This window comes from Jatropha curcas, chromosome 1, assembly GCF_041381405.1.
Source record: "Jatropha curcas cultivar XTBG-Jc1 chromosome 1, XTBG_Jcur_1.0, whole genome shotgun sequence".
NCBI classification, from domain to species: Eukaryota; Viridiplantae; Streptophyta; class Magnoliopsida; order Malpighiales; family Euphorbiaceae; genus Jatropha; species Jatropha curcas.
In genome coordinates this window covers 23,586,473-23,606,401 of record NC_143151.1, presented here as the reverse complement: position 1 = coordinate 23,606,401, position 19,929 = coordinate 23,586,473, and the positions used below count along the sequence as shown (strand labels likewise).

Genomic DNA, 19,929 nt, shown 5'->3' with positions numbered 1-19,929 from the left:
TGTTCCTTTTAATTTTTGGTGGGTTGATACTGGAGCATCTGTTCATATTTATAATACCTTGCAAAGATTCAAAAACAAATGGAAGTCAAGTGAATCGAAAAGATTTTTTATCGTAGGAAATGGACATAGAGTCAAAATTGAATTTATCGGAGAAGTTGCCTTAGTTTTAGATTCTGGTTTCCATCTTTTTGAAAAATATATTTTTATGTGCTTTCTGTACGACGAAATTTGATTTCAGCTAAGAAACTTGATTTGGAATATTATTTTCTAAATGTTGATTTTGAAAAAAAAATTGATTTCTCTTTTAATTCTTCTATTATGGAGCATGCATATCTTTGTATGATCTTTATAAATTGTTTTTATCTCAAGTTAAAAATTTTTTTCATGTATGTTGATAAAGCAATTTGTAAAACGACCTTTAACCAAAGAAAAGTCTTTTATATTGTGGCATAAACGTTTAGATCATATTTTAAAAAAATAAAAAAAAAGAGTTGAAAGACTTGTAAAAGATAATATTTTACCTCCACTTGACAAAACATATTTTGGAGATTAGTTGATTGTTTTATAGGTAAAGTTACAAAAACCAAAAGGAAGGGATCCACTCGTAGTCAAATCTTTTAGAAATTATTAACACTGATATTAGTGGTCCTTTATCTTCTATCTTGTCTGATCATTTATATTTTATAATCTTTATTGATGATTTTTCTTATTTTGGATATAAGCTCTAGGATTAAAAAAGTAGTTAAATGTAATTTTTTAGTAATTTTTAACCTACAATATCCATAATCAGCTTTAAATATATAATTAATAGTGAGGAAGCCAACTCACTAGTAGAGTATTCTAAAGGTACATTTATTAGCTAAAATCTTTAAGAATTGCAAGAGTCTCAATTTTTTTACATCGTTTTCGAAAATGGGCACTAAGAAGGAACTATCCTTAGACATCATGAACTCATCTTCTTCATATGCTAAGTTTAGAAAGAAAGGCATTGAGTTTGTTCGCTAGACAAAAATTTGTGCCCGTATAAATAAGATGAGCTCTCGACTTAAAGGCAATTTTTATAAGTACGGTACAATAATACATATCTGTGATCGTATTATGAAAACTTTCTAGAAAAATAGTCATATTCGTACTCGCATGCGTAAGGTTAAGCACACTTCTATGGAACACAATTTGTTCATGAAAGAATTCCAATTCAGTAAAGAATTTCAATTCAGTTTGTTAAATAAATTTTAAATTTGTACCCAGATTAAAAGTGTAATGTTTGGATATAAAGCTTTTTTCAGCGCAAAATTAAAATATGTGGCCATATAATGAAATATGGTCAATATAGATACTCTTATTCGTGCTCATATTCGTAAAATTGAACACATTTCTACCAGACAGCTCATAAATGTAGTTGTTACTCATGCATTGGAAAAATAAAATTATTAATTGCCCAACATACTTTTTATCAACTACTACTATACTTGTTAATTGAGCCGAAAACAGTAACAGAGATTATTCAAGAGCATTTTATACTTTCTCTTTTGGCATCCTTCCCAAAATTTCCATTTAGAGTAAAATTTTCAATACAAAACATTCTAAATTAAAAATTTTTTGAAAGTAAAAAATCGGAGGGAGTACTAATTTTCGGCCTTAAGTACATTTAGAAATATCAAATAGCAGACAGATGAACATAAGCTTATAACATAATTATATGATTTGGAGACTGGCTCAAAAGCCTTAAATATAATCTTCGGAGCTTATCAGTTCAACATAATATCGGGTGCCAAAAATCCATAATTACATCTGGAGGATGTATATACATAATATAGCAATATTGTAGAAATTATTACATGCCATGCTCCTATACAACTAATGACACCGATCAAAAATAATAAAAGTCATAAAAATAGATTTTTCATTATTTAATTAATTTCTTAATTTATTCAAATCAGAGTTCATAATTAGAATTTTCAGTCTTAAAATTACATCGGATCATTTTATAACAAACCGTCAAATATTTCTTTCATAAAAATTCAATTTATTCTTTAAAAGCATATTTTTCCATTCAACTTATTCAATCATACTTGAAGTTCCAAAATTTAATGTTCTTATTACATAATCATACTTACAAATTCATAAATTCTCAATTCCATGCATAAATTTATATTATCATAATATATTCTAAAAATATACTATTACCTAGAATATTCCATCATAACATTTAATTTATGCCAATATAATTAATTACTCATTTACAGATATAATTTCACATTTGAGATATAATTATCACATAATTTCACAATTTGGCACAAATTCCAAGAAGACACTTTTTAAAAGGAAATCCCTATATACATGAACATAAATAACTTAATAAATTTCATAATCTACATGATTTCCAACAAACAAGTCATAATTAGATCAATCAAATAATAATTGATCTAAGGAAGGTCATTAAATTCAAATTTATTTATTCTGACAAATTAATTTAGCCACCTAATGAAATTACCAATCATATTATTCTACTTTTTACTATTAAATTCAAATAATCACCTAATTAATCTATAATTCACTATTTATTCACTAACTACCTAATTAATTTAATTCTTTTTAATTAATCCAATCTCGTCATTTAATTATTACTAAACATAGTTGATTAACATCTTAATTAAGGCCCAATTATAATTTGGTCTATTTAGTCCTTAAACATATAAAAAGAGTCCTTAATGGTGCGTATATGTCCAAAGGGTCCATGAATTTATTCCATGTGTCCATAAAGTCCATACTAAGGATTCAAATTATATTTTAAGTCCTTAATTAGTCCAAATTGTTCATTAGTCCTTAATTTATGCAATATACATATCAGTCCTTGGAAAATATCATTAAGGTCCTTAAAATTCTCTTTTTGTCCAATTTCTCTACATGCTTATGAAATTTGCCATAAGGTCCTTGGAATATTACATTCTAGTCCTCAAGCTATGGATTTTTTTCCATTTTAGCCCAATATGGTTTGGCCAACCTTGGAAATACACAAATCAAACATTAAGGCTACATGAGATTAAATCAACACATGAATAAACTTAGAAAAAAAATATAATTTTATCCTTGTATTTTGTCAAAAATAACAAGCATACCCTTCTATTTTTAAAAATACACTATTTTCTCGCTATATTTTGCCACCGTTAAACTGCTATAATCTTCCGTCTATTTTTCAACACTTTTGTCATTTATCCACAATCAAAATGAGAGTCAAAAGTGAAAGATAGAGTTTTTATACCAAAACTACCCTTAATCACATGCTACTTTTTCCTTTTTCCTTTTTCATTATTCTTATTCTCATTCTTATTATTTGGGCTAAGGCCACTTGAATACCCAAGCTACAAGTTCATAAAGATACCAATGTAAAAAGCAAATCAAATGTAGCAAAAAGTAAATCAAATGTGAATTTGTAATGTCAAAGCAAATCAAACATAACTGAACAAGATGAAAAGAGAAGCACCCTTATGACTACTGCAGCAACTAAATTTTGCTCTGTTTCTTTTATTTTATGGTAGTTCGGGATATTGAGTCATTACTATTATGCTGTTCTCCAGCCCTTTATACGCGTGACACATCCTCCATCACTCCTCCACTAAGGAGCCTCAACAATCTGAAAGTTAATCTACAAAGCATTCTGATTTATCTCTTATTAATCCTCCCCTCTAGAAGTTTAATTAATTTGATATTCAATTTGCAACGGACCTTGACATATATTTCATTACTCATCCTTGCAGGGAGTTTCATTAATATAGGGCATTAATGCGAAGTTGACAATGATGGTGATATTATCTAAAAAAATCAATTGGTGTTGCAAATAATGACGAAGAATGGTGAGGAAGCTTCGGAATACCCGCTTGGCTTAGCAATGGGGCTGGCGAGGAAAGAAAAATAAGAGGGGAATTAGGGCTTCAGTAGAAGCAAGAGATAGGGAGATGGAGGAACCCTCTAACAATAAGGGTATTTTTGTCTTTATATAAGATATTGAACAAAAAAAGTACAAAATTTAGATGCAAAGGTATAACAGATTAATGGTGGCAAAATATAGGGAAAAAGTAGTGTATTTTTTAAAATACGATGGTAAGCTAATTATTTTTGGCAAAATAGAGGGATAAAATCATAATTTTTTCATAAACATAATATAGCATTAAATCATAAAATCAAAGCATGAAAAGTAAGAAAATACTCCCCCATGGTTCAACCATGCACAAATTTTTCATACCATCACCATTTAATTTAAAAAAAAGCATATTCACATAATTGTAACATGTTAGAACACATTTAAATCATCAATTTCACCAAAATCATGCATTTAACACAAAATCAAAATAAAACCCTAAATATCCTAAAATTGAAAAAAAAAAAAAGAAATTTTAGTGCACTAACCTTAAATTAGTATCTTAAACCTCCAAATCACTCCATCAAATGCTCTTTTCCTTTAGCCTTGAGGAAGAACCCTCTAAGAAAAGAAAAAAATTCAAAATAAATATCTAGACTTAATGAAATTGTAATCTAAATGCATGAATAACATGATTAAATACATGAGAACCTATTTCTACCTTATATTAAAAGATAACTAAGATTTTAGATGAAAAAGAGAGATATAGAATAAGTTTTATGATAGAATTCTTACCAAAGCTTGAGCTTATTTAAAAATGGTGGCTTTAAAGGTGTTGTGAAGAAAAATGGAGGAGATAGAGAGAGAAGAGGTTTGTGCTGCTAGGGTTTGATGGAGAAGAAGATGAAGTTGTCGCATTTTTTTTGTTTAGGTTTTAGACCTTGTTTAGTTCAAATTGACTTACTTCCCAGGAAGTACAATTCTAAGTAAGTAACTTCGTAGGAAGTATAATGTGATTGTGTTTGGTTGATTCTTTGAATTCTTGGAAAGTAAAAATGTGTTAATAATATTTGATATTAGAAATGACATAAATATTCATGCTAGAAAAGTCCTCACAAGAAGCCTTTGGAAAACAAAAAAATAAAAAGAAAGGGACAAAATAGGAAGTGACAATAATTTAAGCTCAAGAAGTTATGTTCCTTAGGGTGAGGGAGGAAGTAACATCCTGTACGATCAAGGGAGTGGAACTGTTAAATTCTCGGAACTCTTCTAGTAGCAACCAAACATATGGCTAATTTCAACTTCCTAAGAACTTCAACCTCCCCTCCCTACTTCCCCCTAACCAAACATCACCTTAGATAAAATTTGTGCACTTTTGGTCTTTTCTCCAAATGAATGGGGAAGATTAGATCATAAAATCTCATCCACAGGTCGTCTTCTTTCCTTAATGACAAAATGGTAATTTGTCATTGTGTATAGACAAAGTTGACTTGGTCAATGGTATTACAAATGACAATTTGACGAAGAAGAAGATAAAGTTGTTGCATTTTTAGTTGTTTAGGTTTTAAATAGAATTTAAGCACTTTGATCTTGTCTCCAAATGAATGGTGGAGATTAGATCTTAAAATCTCATCCAAAGGCTCATATTCATTCCTTAATGACAACGTGGTAATTTGTCATTGTGTATAGACAAAGTTGACTTGGTCAATAGTTTTATAAATGGAGACCAAAATTATTTTAGGTTCCTCCCATCTTAAGGTTAGAATTTAACACTACACTAAGTCCAACTAAACACTATAAAATCTCTATATTTATACATGTCATCCTATAATTACTTCTCTACACATTAATTAAATTTACTAAAATAATTTATGACATCATAATTCATCTATATAGGCATACATCATATTTTAATCGATTAATTCACCATAACTTAATTCTAGACTCTAAAAATTCTAAAAATACATATTTCATGACTTAATTAAACTAAATCACTACAAAACACTTAGAATTCTAAAACATACTTAATTAAATTTATAAATTATTTCACAATCATAATAATTTAGAACAGCAAACCCTCTCAGGAGGCACCAAAATTCACCCGGCAATAACTTAATTCATGACCAAAACAATTTGGGACGTTACAATTCCACTTCTAGATGTCTAGTTTTCAATGCCACTTATTAACAACTAAAGAAACTTCTTCTTCTACTCAATCCATTTCATATAATTAAAAAGATTAAATTGACATAAAAACAACAATCACAATACGTTTTCCACATCGATACAAGACATGAAAGCATGAGAATTAATCTAAGCATATAAGATATGGAATCAATTGTGTAAGAAAATTACATACCTATTAAGACACAACTACTTTTATAATAAGGTATGAGGCAAGAGAGACGTTTGAGGTTTGTAGAAAAAAGACATTGGAGGTTTTATTTATTTGGTGAGTTTAGGTTTAGCCATAGTGGGTATAATATAATTTTACTAAAAAAGGCTTAATTTCACTCATTGTACCTCAGATATACATGCTATCACATTGTTGTACCTCTAAATCAATTTGTAACATAAATATGTATGAACTTCAATTTAGCGAATAAAAAATTAAAATTTACTTACTAACTGGATAAAAGGCTGACTTGACAATTTTTTAAAACAGCTACCTAACACAGTAGTCCACATCAACCACTTAAGTCCAAATTTACCTAGTTTTTCTTTCAACAATATTGAGAGAATCGGATAAGCAACAACAAACCATACAAATGCCTTCTCCATACCACCAAAAATAAAATAACCCACCAAAAACAACTACAAATGCAAGTGAGGAAAATTAAATTGACAGCTACTGAAATATAATATAGTATAATTATATTTTAAATGTAATGTTTATATAATCTAATTAAATATATTTTTAATATAATAATTACATACTAAATATATTTAATTATTACAGATTTTCTTTTTTTCTTTCACTCCCAATCACAATAATGGAATTGAAATGAATTTGACAAGGAGGAATATTGCAAAACCAAAAAGAAAAAAAAAAGGAATGGAAAATTGAAAAAGCAATTTCTACACAACTTAACTCAGCACCTCCTGGCAACTTATCAAAAGAAAAAGAAGAAGAAAAAGACATTTCTCCACAATCTAGTAACCTCCTCTACTGCCGCCAAACTTACGGCTCCTCCTCATCTCCTCTTAAACCCTTCTTTTCTCTCTCCAAGAAATTCCAATTTTGTTCTAATCCCTGTATTTCCCTTTAGAACTCGGGACCTTTCTCTTATTATGGGCCTCTAATGAATATCCTCAACAAACTCAGTTTCGACACGAGGTCCAGATGACGATGTATAGCTCCTGGCCAACAGTTCCGGCAAAGAGTTTCTAGTGTCACAAAGATCGAAGTGGGTTACAATTAGGGACTTTTGCATAATCCTAAGGAGTGTAATTATTAGACTATTTCTTGATGTTTTTTGGGCTAGGCATGATTAAATCGTGAAGATCTTGGCTTGAGCACAACTCGATTACCATATGAAGGTTCATTTCAACTTCATATAGATTGTGGAGCTGGATTTTATGAGGATGAGGTGAAAGAAGGTGGAGATCTTTGGCTCAGTAAGAAGGCCTTAAGCAGCAAAGGTGTTATCGGTGGACTTGGAATGAATTTTGAATCAAAAGGCCGCCTGTTTTTGCGGATTTGAATAAGAAGGTAATAGCAGATGTTGGATTTAATTTGATGTCATTGTGGTATGCTAAAGGGAGAATAGTGGAGGTGGTGGCTGAAGTGTTGGATGCCGCAGCTAGGGAGTTCATAGGGATTGAAGAAATGATAAGGGTGGGAGAAAAGTTGTTCGGACTATGAGTGGGAGAAAAGTTGTTTAGACTCATGTGCATGATGTGACATGCTTTGTCAGTAATAATCGCCACGTCAACCTCGTAGCTCGTTAGTAGGTAAATTTTAATTTATTGTTCACTAAATTGAAGGTCATACATATTTATGTTACAAATTGATTTAGATGTTGGATTTAATTTGATGTCATTGTGGTATGCTAAAGGGAGAATAGTGGAGGTGGTGGCTGAAGTGTTGGATGCCGCAGCTAGGGAGTTCATAGGGATTGAAGAAATGATAAGGGTGGGAGAAAAGTTGTTCGGACTATGAGTGGGAGAAAAGTTGTTTAGACTCATGTGCATGATGTGACATGCTTTGTCAGTAATAATCACCATGTCAACCTCGTAGCTCGTTAGTAGGTAAATTTTAATTTATTGTTCACTAAATTGAAGGTCATACATATTTATGTTACAAATTGATTTAGAGGTATGACAATATAATAGCATGTACATCTAAGGTATGACAAGTGAAATTAAGCCTACTAAAATGATAAAGGATACAATAGTAAACCAAAAAAATAAATTAATTTCACGCTCCTTCCTCTCCTGCCTTACACCCCAATTTGAGGTGTAATAAAATTTGAAATTTTAAGAGGTAAAGGAAAGTAAGACTTACCATCATCCTTTCTTAACTCACCACTTTCTAAACGGGGATACATATCTTAGTTATCTTTCTTTCCCTTATATATCTCTCCTTCACCTCCAACCAAATAGCATACAATATCTCCCATCAATTGTTTCTCAAGCATTATTTTCTTTTATTGCTTAATCAATTTAGGAAATGCTGAAGAAATCACATTGTAAATGTGCAACTCTATAGATTGAAACTGGATTTTAACATTTTTGTATCTCATTCCATTTGTGGGAATTTGATGATCTATAAACCGTCCCTAACAAATCCTATGATGCAAGGAATAATGGACTTACATTACCATATCTTTTTCTTCCTTATTTTGATTTTGAAATTAATGTTACATTTGGAATTTATTTTGAAATCATATCACATTTACAAATTATTTTTAGAAGCACATTGTTTTGGTCAAGAACCCAAGAAGAGATAGTGGTGAAAGAAAAAAAGAAAAAACATTTGAAAATGTTTTTAATTAAATAATAATAAAAAAAGTTATTATTTTTAATTTTAATCAATAGAATAAGACAGAAATTAAAATTTAAATTGGAGTTTAAATTAACAAATTAAAATATATTCAAGTCAGGCTAAAAGAAAATATTGAAGAAAATGAAAATTTCATTTAAAGGTTTGAATTTTTTTTACTTTGGCGCCTAGACAATTAAGAGTTCTTTTCTATTAGCAAGGTATGGTGACGTGGCAAGTGTAACATGTTTTTCATTTTCATTGGTTGACCTCCAGATGACGTGGCATACATCCAAAAGAATTTTCCCAATCAATCAGAAATCAAGCAATTCCCAAATGTATGGATCCGGTTCAAATGCCCTAATTTTGTTCAGCATCTTTCTTCGGCTCTTTTGTTCATCAAACCTTCTTCTATGTCCTGCACCAACAGAATCAGGTTGGTTACCATCTTTTTTTTTTCCATGCTGTTCTCTTATCTGTTCAATGATCTAATGTTGCTTATTCTTCTCTTTTCTTCAGATTCTTTAATTTTTTCTTTAACTTTCTTGTGTTTCCTTTGATAATTTTTTTCCCTCTTTTCCTCCATCTTGATCCAATTCAATCTGTATCTCTCTACCGTCTGATTTTGAGTATACATTTGTCTACATGCGGGCAGTTTCCTACTTGTTTTTACAAACTGAATATTTGTGGTCGTTTATGGCATTCTGGTTGCTTCTGGGTACCTTTTTATTTGCATTCCTCAGATTTTTAAGATTTATGATTTCGTGTTTATTCTCATTGGTGGCTGCTATTTTGTTTTGCACTCTATTTTTCTTTTATGATTTTGTGTGCTTATGCTTTATTATTAGTTATTCGTTGTTTTGCTTTTGGATTATCCGGAAGTACATGTTGAAGTGTAATCTTAGGTGTAGTTTAGCATATGATGTAATTGAATGTAATATATTGAAATAAATTTTTAGTTCATTGTTCCATTGAATTTTTATTTGACTATGATCCATTATCCTTGGTTACACTGTAATGTTTCATACACATTTTTAGTAAATTTGCATCTTGCATCCCTCAAGTGTGGTCTTGCTCTTGCACCTTGTGCTTAGTTTGCCCGGGTATCTTTTTGCACCTTTGAAAACTATGCCTCTTGGTATAACATAATGCTTGCTTTTATGGAAGAAACACATAACAACAGAATGCTGATAACATATTTTGAGGTTTCTTAAATTTGGTCTTTATTTCAGATGGTTCAGCAAACAGTAGACTCGAAATTGAATGAGTATGGGCTGGGCAACTCTGAAGCTAATTTGTCCACTTGTGAGAAGCCATTTGCTATTGCAGTAAAGAAGACAGCATTGAGAGACGTGCAAAATGAAAATAGAATTCCTCATTCTATTGGGATTTCTCCGTTGCCAAAGGATAGAGGACAAACTATGGATTCTTTACAGGTTTCTGGTACCAAGAGACCCTCATCCAAGGGTCCAGTAAGCACTCCACATCACCAATCTCCAACTAGTAATGCTGCAAATGCTCAGCTTGTCTATGTTCGTAGGAAAGCTGAAGCAGAAACAGGCAAGAGTAACATTTGTGAAGGAAGAAGTCTTAATGCTGATTGCCTGAATTCAAGGCAACTTGACAATGAAGAGGAGACTACACAAGCAAACCCATATATAAAGGAGCCAAGAGTTTCTTGCTTTCCAGCATTTGCACCTATGCCTGTGGGTTCCTTGACAAGTTCGTCTGGAAAACCTTCAATTCCTCTTCCTGTTGTCAACCCTAATATGAGGTTTGTGGCAGCAGAACCCAATTATCATCATGTTGCTTCTGCTGTCCCTTTGTCAATTAATCTGAAGGGAATGAAAAACCTGCACTGGGAGGAGCGATATCATCAGTTGCAAATTTTACTAAAGAAACTAGATGAATCAGATCAAGAGGATTATGTACAGAGTAAGTGGTTGAGGTTCAAAGATGCCACATTGAGATAATCTAATTTACCACTATAAAAGTTCTTTTTGCACTTATTTACAGATTATTTTTGGTTCTATTAGTGCTTCGTTCACTTTCCTCGGTTGAGCTTAGCAGACATGCAGTTGAGTTGGAGAAGAGATCCATTCAACTTTCACTGGAAGAAGGTAAAGTGACATATCTGATTTACACGCCTTTATTTTCTTTTTGGTGCTGTGTATGAAAAGAGATTGCCAAATGCAACCTTCCTAAATTGAATAATGATTTTGTTGAAAGGAACAATTGGAATCTCAAAATTCTTTTCATTCACAGAAATAATTATATTCTACAATCTCAACTTCCTACATCAGGGGTTTCATAAAATGATTGAAGCAAAGAAAAGTCTTCCTTTTATAATTGTCTCATTCTGAGTCGAATTTTCTGAAGTACTTGTGTTTGCTTCTGTGCAAATGCTTATTCTTTTTTGGTTAAATCCGCCATTGTGCTAGGCTGTTACCTGGCTGTTCTTTCTGCTTACCTGTTGTAATAGTCAAAGCCCTTCATTTTGCATAGATTTGCTTCTGTTATAAGTAAGCAATGTAAGTGAATGCAATTACATCATGATTATTATCATTGCATCCACAATTGCTTACAGGGTCCTGGTGTTATTAACGTTCTTTGGGGTTTCATTAGCCTTGTTTTACCTAAGAGTAACATTGGCCTTAGGTTATGCAAGATGTATGTAGAGCATAGAAGGCTAAATCTTTTGCTCAAATTTATATGCATTTGCAACAGTTTTAACCACTAATGTAGAACAAGTTATGCACCACTGAGAAGATCTAGAGAATAAAATAGTATATCTAGAACCTGGCAGCTTCACATAGTAAGAGCATAATGAAATTGTCTATTCTGTACCAACCCATTATCTCTGAAACCATTAATTTAAGTGTCCAGAGGCATTTTATTCCTGGCCTTACTCCAAGACCACAGGCACTCTTGCTTTTATTGTATTCTCTATTTGGTGGGAGAGGAATAGTTGGTATTAGGATGGAGAGCCAGAAGTCGTTCTTGGTGCAAATGATGCTCATGACAATTTGAGGGTCTTATTGGCAGCATAATATAGACATGCTATCACTAAGACTGCTGTAGGCATAGTATATAACTGCAGTACTTCTGTAACAATCTGGTAAGAAAGTTTCCCTTCAATAAATATGGAAGGTATCTTGCAGGTCTGAAAGTTTATGGATTGGTTTGAAATATGGGAAAGACCAGAAAATTAAGCAACCAGAATTTGCCGCCAAGATTGATGAAAAGCACAAGGAACATAAATTGCAAGGGCTCTTTGGCAATGCATGTTAAATACAACTTTGAACAGTTAATCAAAGTTTTAGACTTCAAGAGCTAAACTTCCTTAAGCATCTTACCTGTGGTCTCATATGTCTCACAACTAGGATTGAATACTTGAATTGCATTACACAATCAAAGAAGCATAGCTAATAGTATTTTTTTCGATGAAAAAACTGATTAATCAATAAGCATTATAAACACGGTATGATATGTTCAAATATTGAGAACTTTTGACTCTTAGAACTACTCTTAGTCCTCTGTGAAATCACAAAAACTAAAAGGATTTTTTTTTTCCCTAGACCAATAAAACCTAACTAGCCTATTCCAGCATAGATATAATCATAAAAATACCCCTGAATCATGAAGTTATTCCGGGTGAAAGACTAATTTTCTGAAATAACATGCTTGTTCTGTGTAACTCTATAGAGAATATAAAGTACTGAATAATAGCAAAGTCTCAATGCACTAGGTTCTTACAAGCAGTCCTACAGCTCTGAAGGATTTGGATTGTGAAAACTGAAAGGACTATTGTTTTCCTAGACCAATAAGTACTCAAATAATAATTAAAAATAGAATCTAGAGACATTTATGTAATTTATTCCATAAAGAGCTTTAAACCATAAAAATACTCCTGAATCTTGAAGTTGTAAAATATTGGTCGGTGGCTGATTTACTGGCGATAATATGCTTCTATAGCTTTACAGAGAATATTAAGTACCGAATAACATCCCAAGTAAATTTGGAGAAAATTGAGATCAAAATCTAATTTTCTCGCGTCTTCAAACTCTTTTTTCTTTAGTTTCATGTCTGCATCACTTTCCTTTCATTTGACAGAGAAAACTCATTTTTGAGGTTTAAAATCCTTAGATACAAAACTGACGATTTCTTGAACTGCTTGTTTTCCTTCTTGGCAATCAACAGTGATAAAAATGCTTAAATGTTTCCCTCAGAATTCTTATGAATTATTTGGAATGACAGTTATAGCTTGAACACCAATTGAGTGCAGCCTAAACCAAATACCTTTTGTATCTTTAATAATGAAGCCAAACTCTTTCGTGATTTCTATTTTCTTTGTTTCATATTGAATCTTATCCTCCTTTCTTAGAATTTGAGAGTTCCATCATTTGGATGTTATCATAATATCTTTGTGTTTTGATACTCTATATCTTCTCTGGAAAACAATCTCAGGTTCTTATTATCACAATATAGCTAGCTTGCCTTCTTTGATTCCCAACTCTTTTATAGCCTTTTTTTGGTTGCTTAAATTACTCATGATTGTCCAGCTTCTCCAACAACATTCTTGTCACTTGTGGGGTACAAATTGATACCGGCTTGGATGAATAGCTGGTTTGATTTTCTCTGGCTGATCAGCTTGCTGCAGGGGTTCTTCTAATTGCTTTCTTTAATTTTCTGCCTTCATTGTTTCTTGATGCAACCTCTCCGATTGTTTGGTATTCATTTATTGTCGCCATCTAGAGATTCCTGTTTGTAATTCTATGAAGTCCAGAAAGTAGATAAGTAGTGTCCAATCCCTTATCATTTGGCTTTGAGTGACTGTTCAAATTGTTGCTTAATACCTAGCTACTAGCGTCTAGCCCCTTTTAAAAGTATAAATACTTTGGCTCATCTTTTCAAGATAATAGAATGATTAATTCTTCATCTTGTTTAATTTTCATTTGTTTCATTTTAATTAGTGGTTAGCCCAATCTCATCATGACATATTTTAACATGATACCACTATATTTTAGCTAATCCAATTAATTTCATCTTTGTGAACCTTACTCTAAGCATCCCCCATGTTATAAAGTCAAAGCACGAATAATTCACTAAATCAAAAAACAATGCAGAATTTGGAATGACGAGTAGGGGCAGGGAATGGTGGGTTTTTGCATTCCCATGCTTAGCTCGTTAGGTTTGCAGTAGAGAAAAATCAAGTGGAGTGTGAAGTGGGATTTCCTTATTCTATTCTTTTGTAATTTTTTAAATCACGAAATTTTTTTTACATAGTATCGTGAACTTTTGTTTTTGTAAAATATATGTCAAAACATGATTATATTTTCCATACTATTAGTCAAGATTTGAGGAAGAAAGAAATATGGAGTGGTAAATTTTATGTTTAAAAGTCAAATAAATTTTGATATATTTATATAATTAAATATTATAATTCAAATATATTTATACTTTACAGTCGGGGCAGATTGGGGTAGTTGGGGCAGGATGGCCTAAACTCATACCCTCCCTTTACCCTTGGAGGGCAGGTATGCCCTGTCAGGTATGGATTGAAATTGCCACCTCTATGCAAGATCAAGTGTTAGAAGAGTTCTAAATTGGTAGCAGCTTTCATACCTTGTGGTTTAAATTCGCTCTGTGAAATCTGTGATTTAGTTATGGTGTTTGTCATCATCGAGGAAGATCAAAGCAACAAGCTTTAAAAATGTTGAAGCTCCAATACCAAACTGATTAGGAACATTTGCAAGTCCGAACTTCTAGCAGTGTTTATGGGTCGACTTAACTGGGGAGCACTATTACATGGAAAGCAAATTATAGAGTTTGTTTGAATTACAGGTAAATGTTCTGTCTGCAAGCATCTAATAACAGTAAATCAAAGGTGAGGATTTGTACTCAGAGTCCTGTGGGCATTACATGTAGGCTTGAAATGCATAGCGCAATATGAGCATAACCGCTGGTATTTCATCCATTGGAAAATTGATTATTAAGCTTTATGAAAGTGGTACTTTTATAGTCGCACTTATTCTAAAAGCTTATAAACTTTAAACTTTTAGTCCACGTCCTTATCGTAGAATACTAGAGCAGTTATTGTCTTTCTAGACTGATAAGAGCTCAATAAATAAAACCTAAAGGTTTATTGTTTAGCCTTTTTTCTAAGTTTTTGCTTGGTGCACATGAGACCGCATTTGTGTTTTACCTGCTTTGTCTACAGGAGGTCAGTCCGATCAGGATACCAAAGCCATTGGATCATTGTTCTACGCCCATCAGGTGTCTGTAGGTTGGTCAAAGAGAGTAGATATAGGAGTTAAAATCTTGTATCGATAACAGTAGTATTTCTTTCTTAGTCTTCTCTTTTTTATTTTATTTTATTTTATTTTTTTTTATAAATGCCCTTAGCAGTTATTTTCTGTATGATTTGCTTGTGTCGATTAGTTTTGTGGACTGTAATTATCTCGATATTTTGACGTAACTTGAAGCTAACAGATTTCATGAGTCATGACCCATTTCTTTCTCCATTACAGCAAAAGAAGTGCAACGTGTGGGGATTCTGAATGTTTTGGGAAAGTCCTCGAAGAATAATATTAAAGTGTCCACAACTTGTCAAGGCCAGACAGAGAAACAATAGGATTGCTCATCAATGGTATTGCTTTTTTATTCTTATGGCTGAAAAGGAAAAACATATACCTCCAGGCACTTGTCTCTCTTCCTTTAACCCTAACTGCGTCTTTGGCGTAAAAGATGTTTACATTATTAAATTCTAGCTGTATTATAATGTAGTGCTATAAATATGTAGTTCTTGTCTTCCTTTTAGTCTAATTTATCTTATCTAGCTGGTTTGAGGTTTGCTTTGTAGTCTTTATCTTGGAATTATTTCAAAAACTCCTGGATGATGTGAAGAAATTGAAGTCATAAAAGCTGAAATGCGTAGGCTGCAATGGGGAGAGAAAAGAAGTGAAGATAGTGTGATTATGAAGTGAAATGAGTATTGTCTTGTCTGGCTATACCCATTAATGGCTAGGGATGAGCGAAGTCAACTGAAAAATTGACCATCAGCCAAAAATCGATTTGATTAAATGAATCGAATTGAAGGTTATAAAATGATATTGGGATGTGTAAGGCTAATTGATTGTGGTTAGATTAAAAAAAATTAGCTCCAGTGTTAAATGCTCTATAATGATTTAGCTCGGTATATCAAATAAATTTAGCTCTTTAGTGGCTTCATAGGCTTATGAGAATTTTGAACTTAAAAATATCTAGGGTTCGTGTTTGATTTTTTTTTTTTTTTTTTTAGTTCTTTTAATATTTAAATGCAATAAAATTAATCCTGAAATTATATTGTTTTTTTTTTTTATAATCAAGTACATTTTGCTGTGTAACTTTGTTTGGAGAAAAGAACGGACATGCAATCATGGACGGCCCACGAGGTACGAGGATCTTTATAAACAGCTTATAAAGTAGCCGAGCTGCGGTACAATAAACCAAGTGGATATATAGGTTGCTAAAACGTCAATCCAAATCGAGCTGCGGTACAATAAACCAAGTGGATATATAGGTTGCCAAAAAGTCAATCCAAATAGGTTGGATGCGTTAGTTCGAAAAGGAGATAAAAATAAAGAATGAGAAGAGTCCAGGATAAGAAAAATAAATATAAGAAAGAAATATAAGAATTCGATGGTTGAAAAAGAGAAAATACAAAGTGAGTTAAATGCAAAACAATTCGATTTATTTCTATTGGTTTGATCGAGCTTATAAAAATACAAAAAACCTATTTATATGTGAAACTTAACTTGCCTCGATAATAAGAATTCCTTAGAATATTTAATACATATATTTAGGGCCAGAATACAATTAAAATGGGATTGGTATTTTTTAGATGGGCGTCAAAAATGGCTATACAATATATCTTTTGAAAAAGTTCCTAGTGTTGAAAGTAATACATTGCATCAAATGTAGGGGTGGAATATTTTTCCGTTTACGTTCTTTATGATACATTGAGGACGAAATCCATGTTGCTTTTCTGACCGAATATGTAAAATTCATTAGCCGAGGCTTTGTCCTCATGCAATCATTTCATAAATACCAAGGAGAATCATGGATGTTGACGTATTCTCTTTTTAAAGAGTGAAATTTTCTAAAAATTATTCTATCTATTCTTTTTATATAGAGATAACTGAATTTGTAGAAGGTAGTTTAACTGAATAATTTTATTAAAATATACCTATTTTACCCCTAAACAGTGTTATATGGGCTCTTTATTTGATGCATAGCTGACTTATGCGGATAGACTCCAAAAACATCATTAATTATGGATTTCAGCCAAAAATAGAGGGAATTGTGAGCTAATGGCATTAATTTATCCATTTTCAAACTTTCTCAATTTAAAATTCCACATTTGAAATCTTGAATTCTCTTATTTTGAAACTCCTTAGTAATTTCAATCAAATGTGTGCAAATATGACGAAAATGTGGAAAGCCAAAATTTTTTATACTCTCAATTTAAAATCAACTTCTACAATATGTATTTATACAAATTTGGAACAGAACTTGAACATGTAATTGTATTAAGATTTTCAAACTAAGGGCAACAGAAAAAGAGAACTATATTTTCTAGCATCATGAATAATTCATTTTTATTTTATCTTAATGAAGTTCTAACAAATTCGCCCACACATTCTTACAATATACATGCAACTTTTTATCTGCAAGATTTGAAATCCTTAACTGATGCATAAGAATGCATTGTGGTGGTTCCTGAAATGAGTCATACTAAAAATGTTGTTGCAGGTAATGAGAAAAAAAGAAACAAAAAGAAAAATATATCAGATCATGTAAAGAATTCTATAAGCACCTTATTTTTTTCTGAGTTGCAACAAAGTAATCTAAATACACATAGTTATAAAAAGTTGCAGCCACATCTAACATATCTTTAAAGTCAGTTTATAGGATTCGGCGAAATGCTAATATCCATCCAAACAATAATATTTCTCGCATGAAAGGTCTATGGAAGGGGGAAAGAAAAAGAGTTCAAATCTAGCACATAGGATAATAGAAATCTCACTTAGACATCACATGACAATTCGTTCTTTGGTGCATGAACTAGGCGCATTTGTTTCATGTGTGCACAGAATGATAAATGACAATTCGTTCTCTAGCGCATGAATTGGGTGCATCTATTTCATTGTGCACAAAATGATAAAAGGTGAATACACTATACCTCAATTGTGTGTCCATATTTTGGATAATTACACAAATTATCGCTCATGTTTGTGTTCGCATCCAAAAGTCGAGCACACTGTTGAAAATACACATTGAAAATTAGTCATCTAGTCAGACTTTGAAAACTTAAATGCATTAAATGTATTTCCTTTTATCTGCCACTTTCCTCGTTCAGAGCACAATCTGCACGCGGATTACAAAGCTTATATGAGGACATTTTGGACTTTTTCATCTGACATCCTTTCCAAAATTTTTATTTGGAGTAAAGTTCTCTATATAAATGAAACGCTCAAATTGAAAGTTTCTCTATATAAAAATAGAGGGGTAAGAATTTGTTTTTAACTTTATTAGAAAATTGAAAATTTTGGAGAACAAATATGTCTCTCTTACCTCTCTCTCTCTAATTTAATAACTTTTCTAGATTTTACTTTTAAAATTATTCTCTAATTTATGACTTTTATGACTTTTAAATACAATGTCTTCCCTTATGGTTTACTATCTCTATTCCCAAATATTTGTTACGTTTGGAAAAGTAATATATTCTAAAATACTTGTCATATTTATAGTTTCAATGAATAATATTTTTTTTTATGATTACCCTTTATATATGACCAACAATTAATGCATCAATTCCTCAAAAAATTGGTGTTTGGATATACTCCCTCTGTTCCAATTTAATAGCAATATTTGATCTTTTCACAATGATTAAAAAAATAATTGGAACATATTGATTTTTTAAAAATATATGATAGAATGTTTAAATTACCCTTCTTAAAATTAAAAGCTCCCCCTCTAATCTTGGTACAAAACACCTAATAAATATGGATAAAATTGAAAAAAAATTAATTAATACGCTCTCAAAATCCTAAATGAGCACTTAAAATGGAACAAGGTAAAATCTCTATTTGTTGCTATTAAAGTGGAACGGAGTGAGTATTACATTAATGATAATATAGTCAATTTACTCATTAATTTATTATAACTTAGACAAATTTAATGGTTTTCTTAAGGACGTAAAACTTCAACTATGACAAGTATTTAGGAACAAAGATAATAACATTTTACTTTTTTATTTTCCTTGACATGCTATTTTAAGAGTGGTATTTCACTTTAATTAGAATAAAAATTTTTAATTCTTCATGATATATTTAAATCATAATTGTATATATGCACCTAATTTTTTTAGCAATTTACTTGAAATATATATCTTACACCTAAAAAAGCACTACATAGTCATGCGAAGCATGGGAGACTGTCATAAAAATTTGTTCGATGTTGACATGACTCTCTCTTTGGAGAGTAAAACTTTTTAAAATTTGAGTATTTGGTTTTCATTTAACTAGGAAAAATTGAAATTTTGGAGAGAAAATATGTCCCGTACCTCTCTATAATTCATGACCTTTATGGATTTTACACATAATAGCTCTTTAAAAATTATTCTCTTATTTATGATTTTTAAACAACTCTTAATGTTCTCTTATCATTTAACTTTTTTGTCTTCTTATTTTTTTTCATATTCTATTTTACGAGTGATGTTTCACTTTAATTAGAATAAAAAATTTTAATTCTAAGTAATACATTTAAATTATATTCTACATGTATCAAATGCACCTCAATTTTTTAATAATTTACTTGATACATATATTTTACATTTTAAAAAAACGAAACATTATACAGCCGTACAAAAGCACATGAAACCGCCTAGTTGATAAATAAAGAAACATCGGCCAAGATATACATATGTTTATATTTTCTAACAGCCAAACGACCGAATACCGTATTCCGCCAATGCAATGGACCACATCTCCTTTGGACATCACTAATCTTTACTAGCATGTGTATAGAGATAAATCGACTGATC

At 31.4% G+C, this 19,929-nt stretch overlaps 1 protein-coding gene across 4 annotated transcripts; it reads left to right on the top strand.

Moving 5' to 3' along the window:
• The first annotated feature begins 9,130 nt into the window (after positions 1-9,130).
• Positions 9,131-15,656, top strand: LOC105630083 (integral membrane hemolysin-III-like protein). Of its 4 annotated transcripts, XR_005178444.2 has the most exons (6): positions 9,131-9,279; positions 10,076-10,778; positions 10,880-10,963; positions 14,311-14,394; positions 14,508-14,687; positions 15,374-15,656. XR_005178444.2 is itself a non-coding variant. In XM_012211773.4 (4 exons), exons 2-4 carry the CDS (start codon positions 10,076-10,078, stop codon positions 15,475-15,477), a joined length of 891 nt encoding a protein of 296 aa, XP_012067163.1. In that variant the 5' UTR covers positions 9,131-9,279; the 3' UTR covers positions 15,478-15,656. The 4 variants fall into 4 exon arrangements, 1 of the variants encoding a protein (XP_012067163.1); XR_005178443.2 differs by having other exon boundaries at positions 14,311-14,687; XR_016322421.1 differs by lacking the exon at positions 15,374-15,656 and adding an exon at positions 15,064-15,344 and having other exon boundaries at positions 14,311-14,687.
• Positions 15,657-19,929: the final 4,273 nt, after the last annotated feature.